General features: G+C 45.9%; 1 protein-coding gene across 3 annotated transcripts in view; it reads left to right on the plus strand.

Annotated features, from left to right (window-relative positions):
• RUNX1 (RUNX family transcription factor 1) overlaps positions 1-17,396 on the plus strand; it is a 73,495-nt gene that overhangs the window by 37,822 nt on the left and 18,277 nt on the right. For all 3 annotated transcript variants that reach the window (XM_059819507.1, XM_059819513.1, XM_059819521.1), the window contains exon 4: positions 3,238-3,429. In XM_059819507.1, the coding sequence (XP_059675490.1) occupies positions 3,238-3,429 (192 nt within the window). The remainder of the gene's footprint in view (positions 1-3,237; positions 3,430-17,396) is intronic.

Consider the following 17,396-nt stretch of genomic DNA (forward strand, 5'->3'; position numbering starts at 1 on the left):
GGGGGGGTCCAGGAGTTTTGCTTGGTGGCTGCATGGTGGAGACACGGAGAGATACTCCCATCAGCTGAGAGGGAGCTGGCCTGGGAACGGGGTGCCCCGTGGTGACCTCGGGAGGATGCGGTGCCGGGGTTAATTTGCCCTGCTTGCCGCCTGCAAGCTGGGTTGTTCCGAGCCAGCTCGGGTCTGTCTGCCCTGCCCGGCACTGTGCCAGCTCGACACAAATTTAGTGCCTGAGCTAGACTCAGAGGGGAAAGTTAATTCCTGCCTCACCGGCCTTAATGCAGCCCTTGTCCTGTTGGCTTCAGAGGAACTGCTCACCTCCGTGCGAGGCTGCTAGCACTCCGGCTCGCGCTGCCGGGCCGCTTGGTTTCGTGCCAGGCAGGCAGAACTCCGGATGCTGGGAGGGCAGCACCAGGGAGGTAGGAGGAGAAAGTAGGGTAGCGGGAGGTCAAACTTGGCATTGGGGCACTCACTTAAAAGCAGAAGATGGCTGGGCGGCATTTGGAATTAGGAATAAATTACATCGGGAGGATGGGTTTGGAAGGACCTTGCTCTTGGCTCCACAAGCCCTGGGTTCAGCCTGCTGAAGCTTAAAATAATCCAAAGGTATGAGGTATTTTACACATCTTGTATGACTCCGCATGTTTGCATTCAAGTCCTGTGTTAGAAGCCCAAGATTTGAGGCAGCGTCCAGCTTTGCACTGCTGACAAATGAAGCATTTGCTCTTGACCAACCAGAATGTCAGATAAAAGTCTTTTTCATCTTTCTTGTCTTCTCCCCTCCTTTTTTTTTTTTTTTTTTTGGAAGCTTTAATGGGACTCTTTAATGATGAAACCACTACTATATAATATGTCTTTTTCTATTTTAACTTTTTCCCCCCCTCTTGGGATAATTTACGGCACAGTGTGGAATCTGAGACAGTTCAAGCTGTGCCAAAGGGCCTGGCAACAGGAAGAAATGCCGAGCCACTGCGATTTGGAACCATAATACAAGTTATAAAATTTAATTTTAGAAATGCAGCTACTGGGAACTGCTTTTAAATGCAGATTTTCCTTCTAGTGCATAAAATGGTCCTGTGACTTGATTGAGTTGTTAGGGTGGCTTGAAAGAGTGCTCTGTAGAGTAAGGGGCATACAGAGCTCTTCAGAGATCTTTTGCTGCTTATTCACTGATACTCAAAATTGGAAGCTGGATGTTTATGAATGCTTATGTATTAAATACTACGGGGATGTGTGGAATAGGGCAAGGTGGCTTATTTTCAGGAGTTTTGTGCCCATCTGTTTCACTGCTGTAGCCGTGAGTTGAGAGAGGACTCACCATAGGAGCAGCACTGGCCTCCTCCTTGCAGGGAGCATGGAGATGCAAAGAAAGCTGCAGAAGGCAACTCTTCACGACAAGAAAATGAAAATTGGGAGCAGACAGACAGCAAGCTATAGTGTTCAGCAGAAACAAAGGATAATGCCACCTTCTTCAAAAGAACAAGTAGAAAAAAAGATGTTTGACCTCTGGGCTGGAGATTTGACATTCATTCCCATCAGGGTAACGGTGCCCTATAGAAAGAAAGGGGAAGGGATAAGTCACAAAGATTCATGAGGCAGCCGATTTCTTGAGACAAATACAAAGCGCAAGAATGGGATTGGGTTTGGGGGAAAAGGAGGGATGATGACATTCACTGCTCCACAAGAAGGTCCCCAAGCAGAAGGTATGAAAATTACATTTTTGGAGCTGGGGATGCTACTCCATTGACTAAATACAGGTGGGTTGAGGGTATTTCCTCATGGACTCACTGCAGTCAGTATCTTGCCCTCCATTTGGACAGAGCATCTTTGAAAGGACAACTTGTGTGCCAGAGACAGTCTGCTCTTGGGCTTTCTGCTGAAAGGCTGTTTTCTGTTATCTTTAAGAAGAAAAAGCCCTATTGGGGGATGGAGGAAAAATACAAAGGAAAGTTTTGATTCCACCTGTTTGGGAACATTGCTGAACCATCCCATTTCAGACATTTCACCAAACACAAGTCTGCTAGGGAGGTTTCCATTTCAGCCCCGAAGCATAGTTTCAGCAGCCTTCCAGTATAAGAAACCCCACTTTTGAAGAATATCTCATAGGACTGGAAACCAATGGAGACAAAAGTGGTTTGCAAAGTCGTGGCAATAGGTTAACTCTTAAGAGGGTGGAAGGAGGATTTAAAATTTGTGCTTTTGTCCTGCATGCCAGAGGAGTAAGTGCTCCAGCAGATGAGATATCTCTCTTGTATGCTCTATGTGCAGTCTTTGTGGTTGCAGCTTGACACAGAAAGGATCCCAGAGCAGAGAGCAACCACAGGCAACAGTTAGAAACACATTGCCTTAGTCCTTGTGTAGTGCTTGTTCCTGCTAGCTAAGGCTTATCTTGAAACCAGTCCTGCCCGTGATGAGATACTTCTCTGCCCTTCCATCTGAATCTGGCTGTGCCTTGATGCTGCACTGGAGCCGGACCTCTCCAGCACCTTCCCTGTCCCCTCCCAGCCCTGTGGGGCCACAGCACAGGAGCTTCATGGGGACCGTGCTCCAAGGGCTGCCCTGGGGAGTGCTGGCCAAGTCTGCTGAGCAGTGGTTGATGCTGTAATGTCAGCATCTGCTCTCTTATAGCTGGGTGTCTGGTGGGACCTCATGTTTTTGAAGCTCCTGATGCCACTAAGAGAGACTTCATTACTCCAGTTGCAATTCTGCCAGCTTATGGTGTTTCTTTCCTATTTCTCTCTGTAAATCCGTTGCTAAAGGATCGAAAAATGGGATTTGTTTGGGTTTATAGCTCCATAGTACTTGTCCAATTATGGTACCTTATGACAATCCGGGATTTAATTTTTTATGAGCTACTCCACTGCAGGTTTAGCACAGAGGCCACCAGAAGTTCCTCCTTTTATTCACCCTTGCAGACCACCCTCCTTTTTAAAAACACCTCCTCTCCCAGTGCGAGGTGTATGGAGGGACTGCAATTTTCAGTGGATCTGGTTCTTCAGACGAGGCCATGTCTCAGGCTGCCCCACGATACGGTTACAATGCATGACTTGCTTGTGTCTCCTTTTCTTGCAGAGAGGTGGTTTCAGTTTAATTTCAGACAGCCACTAGCTGGTTAGGTACTTTGCCAGTGAATGAGGGGTTAAAAAAAAAGAAAAAAATTTAAAAAAAGAAAATAAATCAACCGACCTCATGTATCAGTGAGATTTTCTGATCTTTTTCCCCCCCCTCCCACAATAGGACATCGTCAGAAAATAGATGAGCAGACAAAGCCCGGGAGCTTGTCCTTTTCAGAGCGCCTGAGTGAACTGGAGCAGTTGCGTCGTACGGCCATGAGGGTCAGCCCACACCACCCAGCCCCCACACCCAACCCACGAGCCTCCTTGAACCACACCACTGCTTTTAACCCTCAGCCTCAGAGTCAGATTCAGGGTAAGTACCTGAAATCCTCCCTCGCTCGCCCACCTCCACCCCACCAGCCTGTGGAGTGTGGGGGCTCACAGGCACTGCCCCCTCATCCCTCCGACTCTTCTGGACTCTCCTTGGCCTTTAAGGAGTGAGAGCTTTTAATGAGTGAAAGGAGGGGCTTCCTAACATATGTCTGCATTTCTAAAGACCTGACAGATTTTAAGGGGTCTGTACTGTCTCGTCTTCCCGGTGTCAGTACAGTTCATGGTGTTTGTTAACCTCACCTTTGCTAGAACCATAACGTCTTGAAAGTCATTGCTTTCTTGCAGATGCATTATGCCAGGCCTTTTTCTATGTGTAGGTGTATTTCCCAATGGATATTTACCAATTACATTGTGTGCTTGAATGAGAGAGAAATACCATCAAGGCCTTGCTTCGACATTTCCCAGGAAAGCAGTAGGACAGAAAGCTTTGCAAAGTGCTTTGTCCCCTGAAGATGACATCTTAGGTCTAAGACGTTAATATGGGCAGGCTGGTTTGAGCGTATTTCTGTGGCCGGTGGTTATCCAGTGGGTGTTATTTGAATGAAAAAGTGCAAAACGGTGACTCAGGAGTCTGATTTCCTCTGAGGCTCAGGCTCGGATGATGCCGATGAAACCAAGTCATCTAGCTTGACATCTTATCTGCCAGTGCTAGAGCTGAGTCTGTCCCTGCTAAAACCAACGCTGTCCCTGGGATCGGCTGGAACTCGGTGAGCAGTGAATCAGGTCACTAAACCATCAGCTGATACGTCTTCTGCAAAACGCATATCAAAACGCAGATTCACAGTGAGATGCACCTAAAGGGGGGGGTGGGGGACAGTATTAGTTTTAGCGAGTCCTGTTCCTAATGGAGTTTTCCTCTATTCTTCCAGCCAGAAAGAAATGGCCTTAGTCGAGGTTCTCTGCTGGTGTTTTGGGGAGAAATAGTTGCCGTGAATTGGAATAAGTTCTTTTTTCAGCATTTATGTTTAAAACCAGAGTACTCTTTGTTGCATGCAGAAAAGGTTATTGCTTACCTAAGGAAAATGGGCCTAGGAAGGTCTTTCACTTAGTGAAATCTACTGCAAATCTGCCGTTGACTTTGCTGTGAGCAGAAGCGGGCTTTTTTGAGAAGTGTGGGAAATAAATCAAGACATGGCCGCAGACCGTACTGTAGAAAGAGGTGGGCAAAAAGACAGTTGGAAGGACCACACAACTCCTTCCCTCCCTGGAGCCACGCCAGGTCAGCTCAGGCAAAGGATCCCTGCACCTCTCCCAGACCCTGACATTCCCCTCACATAGTTTTCTGATTTGCAGAGCAAACCACGTTGGGTTTCTCCTGCACAGAGCTCCGTTCCTATAAAAGAAAATGCACATATTATTACGGCTACTCAGCAGCCAACGGCTACGTGGGTGGAGGTATCGGTTGCAGACTTGCATTCTTCAGCTTCTTGGGAACACTATATGCTTAGCAGGGTATCAGGTTTAACGTCAAGTATCCCTCTTCCCTGGTTCCCTGCGAAAGTCCCTCACTTGTACGACTTCAGAGCGATAGGCTTTTCACGCTCAGCCGCGGATTCAGCTGCTCTCTCCAGAAATAGTTTTAGTACGTTGCTCTGCTTTGCTCTTTGCAAACAAGATTTTAATGCGTTTCACCTGCGGACGTAGCTCAGAAAATGGCAGCAATCGAACTGCTAATGTTTCCTCATTGATACCCTCCTCTTCACCTCTCAGGCTGCTTTCTCCCAGTTCCCCTTTTTCTCTGCCTCCAAAATGTGTGTGTTATCCGTTCACCAACCTGTTGAGGCTTGCAGTCGCTATCAGTAAAATAAGCCCCAAACTGAAACCACCCTCATTTGGGACTGTCTCTGCTGCAGACGCCTTTTAATTTCTAGGGCTCATCTTTTCAGGGTCACGCTCTCACAGCAGGGGGAAGTGGCTAGGGTGGGAAGGAGCTCCAGCACCATCATTTTTTCCTGTGTTCAAAGGATGATTGGTTTTCAGGCAGAACTTCCGTGTGACCTCTAGGGAGTCGGGATGTTTTCCTTTTTTTTTATTTTTAATAAAAAGCACTACATTTCAGAATGCAGGCCCCCCCAAAAAAAACTCTTCTGACCTGCTCTGTAGTATTGCTATACCTATCTGCACATCTTTGCATCCTGAAACACTTCTATTGAAACTCTCTCGCTGAAAAGAGCACAGAGTGCTTTTTTATACAGGCATAAAATAAGGCATAAAACCCTCATACATTGCTAACTTCCAAGTATTAGCATTAAACTTTGCTTTAACTCACACCAGTATGAATCACAGGTTACTCCTCTATTCATCCGAGTCCAATTATCTTTTTTCAAAAAACAAAACTAACTCAAAATAGACATCTCAGACTAGTTCTTGGATTTAAAGGGGCAGGTTGCCATGCCACTAAACCACTGTTTATTTGTTGAGGTTTTCATCTATAAAAGGATTGAGGTTAATTTTAACTTCCTATTTTACCAACTCTTGAATTTGAGCATAAAGCTGCTTGTGTCATGGATACAAGTCCAAGCAAGTTAAGAGACCATAAATTGCTATAATCGAGTTTTATGCTTCTTTCATATCACAAGGAGGGAGAAAGTACACCTGTTCATTTAAAAGATCTAACCATAGCCAATTCACAGACCAAAGGGGAACAGAAGGGGAGAAAAAGCTTCCACTACATCACACATGGTTTAAGTTGAAAGATTATTTTGTGCCAGTACCAAGCGTATAATGTCAAAGGATTTGACCTACATGCACAGAATAAGGAAATTCAGTTAAAGCTCCAAACCTGGCCAACACTTCAACCTTAACTCACCTCTTCCTTTGTACAGAGAGGAAAAGAAAATAGAGCGATGTGAACTGTGCTGGGGTGTTGTTTAAGAAGTTTAAGTAAGACCCTTGATGAGCATTTAAATTTATATGTATAATAGCTATAAATATATCTATCTATATATTATGGTTGAATTTCTTCTAACACCAGCCTGAACCAGATGCTAAATACATAATTACTGATTTTACAGTGGTTAATATTAACCAGAGTAGGTAGATCTGTAATTCAAGAGTTTTACATAAATACAAATTTATATGGTTCCTTTACAGTATCATTTTTTTGAGGTCCAGCAGAAGTATTTTAAATGTGTAAGTCATCAGGCCAAGAAGGTATTCTTTTGGAGGCACTAATGTTGAGTTAATAAATTGCATAAATAAATTTCTAACTAGTGGTGTTAGGAATATCATCCAAAAACATGTGCAATTAAATAACTTCATTTTTTTTTCCAAATTAGCCCAAACAATGTTTCCAACTGGTGATTTATTAAACTATTTCTTCTGTCTAGAGAAAAGAAATAATCATTGTAATCACTTTAAGCTGCATGCTTCTGGTTCTTTTTATGCTTTTATAGCCTTAAAAATATATGAGTTTGCTCGCTTGCTTTTTTCTTTCATATTTTTTTAAATTTTGTAACCTTATACGCTAAGTTTCAGCTGGGACCACGCTTTTATGACCAAGTCAAAAATCCCTGGAAACAAGAGGCTGTAATAAAATTGCTGACAGATCTTTAAGCGAAGCAGCAGAATTAGCACTGATAGCAAAGCGAGAGAGATCATTTAAAGATCAGCTCTTTGAATTAGCACGAAACATAACGACTGAGAGATTATGTTGTTACAAGCCAGCCTTTTGTCTTTCTCCAGGTGCAATACGCTTTGTTTAAGAGACATTTCAAGGTCCTTGCTATCGTAATCTCGTTCCACCAAAAACAGCCCAAGTTTATCAGGGTTCCCATGAACCGGTGAAACACAGGAGTGGAGTCAAGGGCGGCATTTAAGCCCGGGGAATTAAAATGGCTTTGTTCCTACTACGGCTGTATCCTGCCCCGATTTTTAATATTTCCACTTTTAATTCAGTTTAATAGGCTGTAGGTTAATAGAGTTAGAAGCATTCACAGGCCAGCGTGCAGAGTGGGCTTTGATGGGGCTGTCATTCTGCCTCCACTGTTTGCTGCTGCAAAATGCAGTTTTCAGGCACTTTTGAGAATCCGGATTGACGTGCTCGTAGCTCCCTGCCAAAACAGATAAACAGGCTCTCAAGATTAGGGGCTCGCCAACTCTTTCCATTGTGCAATACACTAAATGCCGATATTTTTATGTTCTCTTTGGACGCGTCTGAGTCTCCCTGTCTTTCCTTAACCCGGCGTGCTTGCAGAGCGAGTGCATGGCGCTTTAATAGCGTATCATCCCGTTTCCACTTGATTAACCACCTGACCTCTCCATCCCAAAATACACTCCCCAGCATGTCAAGCAAGTGTCGCCTGAGCTTGGCGCCCTTCCTATTGGTGCTGCTCCTGCCTCCCCCCGGCTGGTGGAGTAGCCGGCGGTGAGTCGCGCCAGCAGGCAGCGCGGGCAGCGCGGGCAGCGTGGGCAGCGTGGGCAGCGCGGGCAGCGTGGGCAGTGCAGGCAGCGCAGGAGCTGGCAGCAGGTGCGTCATTTCCAATTGGCATGGCCAGGGCTGCCAAGCTCCCTGGCTCTGGCACTTCTCCTGGGTGTGTGGGAGGCATCCTCCCCAGCCCCGGAGTACAGTTTCCCCACCACGAGCCAGGTCGCGTACATTTTGCTAGCAGCCAGGGGAGATGCCCTTTGATGAATCTCCCCTCCATCACCCATCTCCTGGGGCAGGCACCCAACATGCTGAATGCATGCCGGGAGCCCTCTTTGGGTGAGGGGGAGAGACGCTCTTGCTCCTTTCCCTTCCTTTCAATGCCAGTAGCCACCAAATAGCTCCTGTGTGGCGAAAAGGAAGGAGGTGAAGCCACCTCCATGGCTTCACCAAGGGATCAGGCCCAGCCAGCACAGGTTCATGAAAGGCAGGTACTGTTTGACCAACCTGATCTCCCTCTATGACCAGGTGACCTGCCGAGTGGATGAGGGAAAGGCTGTCGATGTTGTTTACCTGGACTTTAGTAAAGCCTTTGACACTGTCTCCCACAGCATTCTCCTGGAGAAGCTGGTGAATCGTGGCTTAGACAGGTGCACTCTTCACTGGGTAAAAAACTGGCGGGATGGCCGAGCCCAGAGAGTCACGGTGAATGGAGTCAAATCCAGTTGGCGGCCGGTCACAAGTGGAGTCCCCCAGGGCTCAGTTTTGGGACCGGTCTTGTTTAATATATTTATCGATGATCAGGATGTGGGGATTGAGTGCTCCCTTAGCAAGTTTGCAGATGACACCAAGTTGGGTGGGAGTGTTGATCTGCTTGAGGGTCAGAAGGCTCTGCAGAGGGATCTGGACAGGCTGGATCGATGGGCTGAGGCCAATTGTATGAGGTTCAACAAGGCCAAGTGCCGGGTCCTGCACTTGGGTCACAACAACCCCATGCAATGCTACAGGCTTGGGGAAGAGTGGCTGGAAAGTTCCCCCACAGAAAAGGACCTGGGGGTGTTGATCGACAGCCGGCTGAATATGAGCCAGCAGTGTGCCCAGGTGGCCAAGAAGGCCAATGGCATCCTGGCCTCTATCAGAAACAGTGTGGCCAGCAGGAGCAGGGAGGTGATAGTGCCCCTGTACTCGGCACTGGTGAGGCCCCACCTCGAATACTGTGTTCAGTTTTGGGCCCCTCACTACAAGAAAGACATTGAGGTGCTGGAGCGTGTCCAGAGAAGGGCAACGAAGCTGGTGAGGGGTCTGGAGCACAAGTCTTATGAGGAGCAGCTGAGGGAACTGGGGTTGTTCAGTCTGCAGAAGAAGAGGCTGAGGGGAGACCTTATCACTCTCTACAATTACCTGAGAGGGGGTTGCAGAGAGGTGGGTGTTGGTCTCTTCTCCCAAGTGACTAGCGACAGGACAAGAGGAAGTGGCCTCAAGTTGTGCCAGGGGAGGTTTAGGCTGGATATTAGGAAAATTTTCTTTACTGAGAGAGTGGTGAAACTCTGGAACAGGCTGCCCCGGGAAGTGGTGGAGTCACCATCACTGGAGGTGTTCAAGGAACGTGTGGACGAGGCATTGTGGGACATGGTTTAATGGGCATGGTGGTGTTGGCTGATGGTTGGACTTGATGATCTTACAGATCTTTTCCAACCTTAGTGATTCTGTGATTCTGTGATTCCGTGGCGTGGACCCAGAGCGCGAGTGTCACAGCCACCGGGAGGTCACAGGAAGTTTGTTGAAATAGTGATGTTTTCCAAAAATATTTTGCAAACCAAATCTGTTTAGCTGGAAGTGTTCCAACTGGCTCTATCAGAAAGGAACTTTTATAGACAGAAAATATCTTTTTACTGAAAGTACAATATGTTTCTTTGATTCACAGCTATTGCTCAGCACGTAATGCTTTTATATAATGCCATGAGTAACCTCAGCAGTTTTTCTTTTTAAGGGGTACAGTGTCATTAGCAGCAGACTCACCCTGCTGTCTATTTATCATGTCATAAACCAGCTTGAATCCGAAGAGATGAGCACACGAGCATGTGAACTGGATTAGCATGTGCAAAACAATTCCTGTTTCATTCAGTCTAATAGAAGTCCACTCTGGGGAAAATCCCTTCTCTTTCATGCCCCCTACTAACTAATATATATAAACCTCCTCTTTAAGGGTGTCTGAATCCATCCTGTAGCTCTGCAGGCACAGATGCTCCCTTTCTTGTCTAGAGTTACTTGCGTTGACCAAACTGGAGCATGTCTTAGGAAGTTTGCTCTAAATCATAAACTAAAAGGGAGCAGCAGAAATGTGACTCTTGCCATCTGCAGAAGCACAAAAGTATTTTGTGTAGAATTTCTGGCCAAGCAAGATGTCTCATTTTGTGGTGAAACTAACACTCTCCATATCTGTATCTTGAAGAATGTTTGTGAGGTTATAGTATATACAGATTATATTGTATAAACTAGAAAATATCACTATGGTAAAGATATACGCAAGATATGCATAATATAAGTAAATAACCCGCAGCTTCATAGTGTCCATTTTTTCTTGGCTCCAGCCCTCAATATCATTTTTTGCTCAGTCATTTCATCCCATGTGGAAATAGGCTCCTTACAGCAAGAGGCATGTCTTCCATTTGATTTGTAAAGTTCCTAAATCCATTTGCATTCTCTCCAAACACTAATTTTGACAGGAATAAAATTTTGTTACCATGACACATTATCTCCGCAAAGACTTTGCTTATCTGCAGGGCTGGTTGTGCTGTGACACACAAGAGGGGTGGTGATACCCAGCAGTAGCCCGGGAACAAGAGCAGTCCCCAGGAATTCCCTCCTTCTGGCATTAGAAATCTCTCTTCCCTCCTTCCCTGCCAGGAGCAGGCCACCAGTTTTGCCATTTTGGGATACCATAGGTGGGATACTGTATTAATAGCCGTATAGAAAGTTTTAGAAAAATCTCCTTTGAGGTCCAGATGAAGTAATGATTATCCAGTGTTCAAGAAAAATTAATTCAAGTGGCGGTGGGTGCAAAGGGGGGCTGTTAGTACGACAAGAGGACTAAAGACCTTACTTTAAAGAAAAGATTAGCATAGCCGGGTTTATTTAGCGTGCCAAAACAGAGGCTGAGAGGGAAGATAATTACAGTCAATAAACACAGCAGAGAGGTTCAACATCAGGGAGGGAGGAGAACCATTTGTGCCGAAGGACAGTGTTGGCTCGAGAACAAGTGGTTATTCTGTAAACTGACCGTCAATGAATTTAGGCTGGAAATTAGAAGATGGTTCCTAGGTGTCAGAGCAGCCCTGGCAGCCTTCCAGGGGGCTATTAGAGACAGAAAGACGTAATTTAAGATGGATCTTGCTATGTTATGTAAGTGCAGAACACAAGATGTGGCTGGGCTGCAGGGCCCAGGAGATGCTCTCCAGGCCCGTATTTTCTTCCATTCGATCAATTCTCCACACCTGTTGCTTCACCAAGGCAAAACAAGGGACATGTCATTCTCTGGGACAGGCAGGAGGAGGTTCGGAGATCTTCTCAACTCTCTGCTCTGTTGGATCTCAGTGACAAGATAAAACCTCTGCCTGCAAACTCCCAGGGAACTCCTTATTCCCACTTGGACCACCAGGTCTTCAGCAGTTCTCTGAACAAACTCCATCTGGGATGCAGGCTCAGCCAGCTCTCCAGCACCAGCACTGGAGACCTCGCGCTTCGCCTGCCAAGGGGAAGGCTTTTCCCATTTGAGGGTGGCAGGAATCTGTCCGGCCGCCCCCTCTGTGCACCTCAAGGATTCATCCCCTTCAGCCACAGATTTGTGCCTCCTCCAACTGTTCCCACTCGGGGCAGAGCGAGGTGAGGAAGCCAGTTCTTCAACACCTGCCCGCATTGCAGGCAGCACACCCAGCTCCAGGGCATAAGCCTTGCTCAAGAGCCTCCTCTGCCTCCTCACATTCTGCTCTAGAAAAAAAAGGGCTTGAAATTGTTTAGCTTTTTCATCAACTTAAGGCACTAATGGAAAGAGTTATGTAATGGTGTTTAATCCAGAAGATTTCCAAGTGTCGATATATTTAAAAGATACCAATCTTCATATTCCAACTACCTGGCACTTCCTGGGATTAAAAAAGCAGTAGATAAGGCAACAAATATGTTCTCAGTCCCTGAGCAACATCTCCACTTACACAAATTTTCCTTCTGTTCCCCCCCACCCCCTTTTGTCCTCAGCACAGAGCATCCTAAAGGATTACTTTAAATAAAGGAAAGGAAATTTTGGTTTTAAAGCAGAAATCGAGCTGTTTAGAGATCCATATTTTGTTCTAAGTCTTGTCAAAGTCATTCTGCATATCTATTGGCAAGCTGTTTAGAGCTTGATTTTATACAAAGTATTTAGGAAAACTTAACACACCAGAAAGGTGCCTTAGTAAGATTTTTGATAGTGCCCAAGCACATAAGCCCCAGAGAAATCAGTGACAGCTATGGAGATGCCTTTGGAAATCTCTCCAGCTCTCTAGCTGAATCTTCAAGCACCTATAAAATGTGGCAACTTGTGCCCAGACACAGTTTTATTTTTCATTAATCAGTCCATGTCTTTTACCACATGAGAACAACATCAAGCTGATGGATACTGCTAAGAGAAACAGAGCTTGCAGGTAGGGACAAGTATCCCTAGTTCAGTTTTTAACTTGCACAGGGATCCTCTCTGGTTTGTTTTGTTTTGTCGTCTTCGACTCAGTATGCCGAAGTCCCTTCTTCGTTATGTCATTGCAGAAGTGGAGCCACTCTCTGACCCAATGTGGGAATCTTGTGTCTGCACTGATGCTACCAGCCTACTGTTAGTGCTCTCGGTGGTCACCATGATCGCCAGAGAAAAGAGTGAATTACTCAGGCTCACTTCTTGCTCCTTTAGCTCTCTCCTGGTACAGCAGTGCTAGAGTCACCCCTCTGAGGTGGAGCCTCTGCCTGCTCTTCTCTCCTCCTCCTTTCTCAGGCAACTGAGAAGGCTCAGCATCTTTCAGGATGGCAGCTTAAATGCACTGTACCTCAGGGGACATTTCTATCTGCTGTTGAGATTAGCCGGGTCACTGGGCTCTCTTACTCTTCCATGGAAACACCTTATTCTGGTTTACCACTTCTCCTGCCCGGTGCTAAATCTCACCTATGGCAGTGGCGTGCTGAGATGTCTAAAGCAAATATCCCTGCCTGCCCCAGAGGCAGGTGCTTCCACCATCCTGAACTTTGGATGGCAACGCGTGACCATGTGTTTGATAGCATTTTAGCATTTGAGGCAGCTACTCCTTGGTTTTTGGGTTACTCCTCACAGGCCCTTGAAGCATATTCTTGGCCTTTGAATGGCCCAATTGTGAGGAAGATTAAAAGCACTGATTGCAAAACTCCAGTAAATAAAATCTCTCTCAGTTCTTTACTGACAAACCCAGTTTCTTTCCATAGCATTCTCCTCTTTAATCCCTTCTTGGCAGAACATGACATGTTTTGATACCAGAGCTCAAATTACCTTCCATGGTAAATAAAACAAACAAAAAATAAATAAGAGCTCCTTACCCTAAAAACAAACACCCACTGAAACCAGTTTATTATTCAGCTGATGCTACCCATGTGCCAGAAGATACCACTTTGATTTTGTAATTGAATGTATTCTTTTCCCTCAAGTACTGAGTTGAGCCTCTCCAAGCTTGAAATGCTGAGGGGTTAGAGCAGAGTGACCACAGACACCCTTACTGTTTGCCATCTAGAAAACAAAGGAGGAAACGAGACTAGCACACACGGTAGCGTTCAAATGTTTGTTTCTGAGGTGAAAACCCCACCTGAGTATACAGAGCCCACATGGTCTGGGTTGGTGCAGACAGCTAGGTTTGGATGGAGTGAAAGCAACCCCTCTAGCTCTGCAGGAGGCTGCAGCGGCTACTGGTGCTCATAGCAGCCAAGGGGCTTTGCATTCAGGAGTGGCACGGTCTCCGCGTTCATCACCAGTGGGATTTATCCATGGGGCGGGGGGCTCCTTTCGAAGCATCAAGTGCAGACATGCCCTCACCTCTTCCGCTGCCATGCCTTTAACAAGATGTTGCGTCAAGCAGAACTTCTCTAACGATCCCACGTGGTTAGAGGGTTCACAGGGCTCTTTTTACATGACTGAGTACACAGTACACCCTTAGCAAACTTATTTATAAGTTTTCCCTGTGTATTCAGTATATTATGACCCCTATAAATGGAGATTGTTCACATGCAAAGAACAATGGGCTTGGATGTGCTCAGTAAAACAATCAATTATGTGGGGAAGTGCACATTATATAGTCAAATAGACGATTGTCTCCGTCCAACCATTTTCATTCTATTTATACAACTCTTCTCTTAAAAGCATTGAAAAACAAAAGCATAGGAAATAGATCCATTAAAAATTGTCATTGTGCTGTCAGGGCCAGCTTGATTTCCAACAGTAAATGCCTAGGTCTGCTTCAGAGGTTTACTTGGTTTAGCTGTGCTGGGCAAGATACTCAGTTCAACACTGGCAGTTCTGAGAGCTTCCAGGTTTTGGTGCTCAACTCTAGGCACTTTCAAGGAGCCTGGATTTCTGCAAAAGAGATGCTTTGAATGTCTTTGATTAGGTACCCAAAAATGGAAATGGATCACTAGGCACGCTTTAGAATATAAACCATAGTTTGTATTTTGCCTCCTCTGCATTTTTAAATAATTGCAATTATCAGAGCTTTTGGATATGACTTGGCCAGTTTAGGTTCCCTTAGCTTCTTGCAGATGAAATTTAGGTGATCATTGCCAGCAAAAACCAATGAAACCAAAAATCCTTTGCAGAGGAACAAGTTATATATTCATTGCTTTATTCATTGATAAGTTTCCAGTATGCAGAGAAGTAGCTGTAACCTGCTACATCCTTTGGACTGTATGAAAGACAACATTTTGTCAGAAGCAGTGCTTTGTTTTATTAGTGTAATGATGATTTACAGTTAGCTGAGCAAGTGTAGCATTTGTGATGATTTCAGTTCTCATTGCATAAGGTTACTGAAGTATATTTAATTTTAAAAATCCCAAGTCCAAATGATGATCCTCATTCTGCAGTAAAACACGTGAATAACTGCTCAAAAGAATAGTCTCTTTGATATCCTTGAGACATATATATACATGAGCAATTTTACATGCAAAACCATTTGCAAATTCAAACTCAGTATTAATTAGTTCATGGGGGAAAGTATCCACCAGAAAACAGTTCTGCTCTGCCATGTATTATAAAAGTGAACACTTGTGTTAACTTGAAAAAGAACCACACAAAAGGGAGGGAGACATTTCAAGTGAGTGTAAACCAAGATTTGCCAACTAACGCTCACCTAGATACAAACGGATCACTAGTGTATTGTCATTTTTAACCCTCCTCCGCAAATACTTTTTTGAAAAGGTCTCTTTCAGCTTCCTTCAGCTTTTAAGCACATACGTGGTGTTTGTTCCAGGCTCTTGTGCTGATGGCACTCCCCCGCCTCCACCCTTGCAAGCCCTCTCCCATTGCCCGGACAGCAGATAAGCCCTGCAGGTGGATGCGGCAGGGGACCAGCCTGGTACCTACAGGAGCCAGCCCTGGCCCAGGGAAGCCTTCTGCCAGTCCCCCCTTTGCTCGGCAAGGGACTGCAAGCGCTGCTAATCTGTGTCATGAAATGCAAGAGCCCTGTGTGCCCCCTGAGGATGGAGAAGCTGGAGAAGGGAGAAGGGCTTGCAGCTAGGATCAAGGGCAACTAAAACTGACCTGCCGGGGCATAGGGAGAAACCAGGCGGAGCAGGGCTCGCCAGATGCCTCAGGCACGGTGGAGGGCCCAGCCGTCACCAGTGCATCTGTGGGTCACCCACGGGTGACTGAGCCCAGGGTGGCAGGGTGCCACGCGGGATCTCTCCCTGCATGTGCCGGAGCCTGGGGGAGGAGCAGGAGGCCACCGGCACTGCCCGCTCTTGCCCTCACCAGGGTGACTAATGCGGCCAGACGTAGAGCAGGGACTAGGTTGAAGCAGGTGAGAGAAGTGAAGGCAGAGAGGAGAGAGTGTGACAACAGGTTTTCCTGGAAAAGTGAAGGAAATATATCCATGGAAAAAAAAAAAGAAAGAAAGAAAGAAAGAAAGAAAGAAAACCAGCTGTCCTAATTCTTGTGCTTGTTTGATCATGTTCAGAGCCTCCTAAACTCCCATGGAAGGGAATGGTTTTGTTTCATGAGGGTGGTGCATACTGAGTGCGTGTCCATGTGATTTTTGTATTTGTACATTAAACATTTCCCCAAGATGTAATTCCTTCCCTCCCGCACTTGGAATAAAGTGACTTTACAAGAACGACTGCCTCCAAACAGCAAGCAAAGGAGGGCTGTTGGGGCAAGATAGGGCAAATGTAAATGTGTCTGAGCTAGCTGCTCCACCCAGCTTCTCTTCTTTATATGAAAAAAAAAAGTAATGTTTCCAATAACCGAAACAGGCAAGGTCTGATCTGCACAGACGGTCTGCAGGCATCTGCCCAAGAAGCTGACGGTTGGCTGGTACATCCTCATCTGATTTATGGTGTGTGTGTGTTAAGCCTTAAATTGTTGAGTCTCTGGCTGGCTGCAGTGGTATTACTGGATGGTTGGTGTATGTTTTCAGCTCACAGAGCTGGCTCTGATACTGGGGTTGTTGGCGCTGAATCAATTCCAATCTCACACCTGTCTGAGACAATGAAGGCCTTGTTGCACACATCTCCACCAAAGGCTGTCATACAACTTATTTTTCACATTTGAAGAAGAAGGAAAAAAAAATAAAGGGAGGACTGAGGAAATGCTGTCTTCTCACAAGACACGTTCCCCGTGCCTTGATGCAGCATGCCCCTCTTTTCTTTATAGGAAAATATATTTACAAAACAAAGCCAGTGCAATACTTATGGAAAGCATAGCTTAATCCTGGCAGTGAAATGTGACTAAGGCTTGGTCTCCAGGGACTTACTCTGTAGGACCATGCCTGGTGGATTAAGTACGGGAGATAGGCACCTAGTTTGTCATACTGTTACTGGAAAGTTTACCTCCAGCAGGGTTAGCACTATTAATAGCTTCTTATCAGTGTGCCTAGCACCTGTGCCATTTACCTAGCATTTTGGGGCCATTTCTTGAGATCTCAGAGGCTGTGAAAGGTGCTAGGCTTGGATGCCAGCGTAGTGAGATCCTCTGCTTCCTGGCACTGAAGCAGCTCAGCCTGGGTCTCCACCCAGGCCTGGCTCCAGACACCATTCACTCCCCAGTTGAAAGCAAGAGTCTGATCTTTGTCTTGGTCGTCCATCATTGCCTATGTGGTCTCCCTTCATCCACTCTTCCTCCTCCAGTTCTGTTGCACAGATATCTTAGATGTGTATCCTCTGGAAGCTGTTATATTGGCTATTTCCTTCAAAGTGTTGTGTCAAAATGAAGTCAGATTTGTTTTCTAGCTCTGTTCTGGTCAGATGGTACTTCTGGTCATAAATTGGAGCCTTTTCCTGCCCTGTCTGTCGCACCCTTCTTCCTGCTGAGAGTGGGTGGCAGCAGGAGGCAA

This window comes from Gavia stellata, chromosome 1 (genome assembly GCF_030936135.1).
Source record: "Gavia stellata isolate bGavSte3 chromosome 1, bGavSte3.hap2, whole genome shotgun sequence".
Taxonomy (NCBI): Eukaryota; Metazoa; Chordata; class Aves; order Gaviiformes; family Gaviidae; genus Gavia; species Gavia stellata.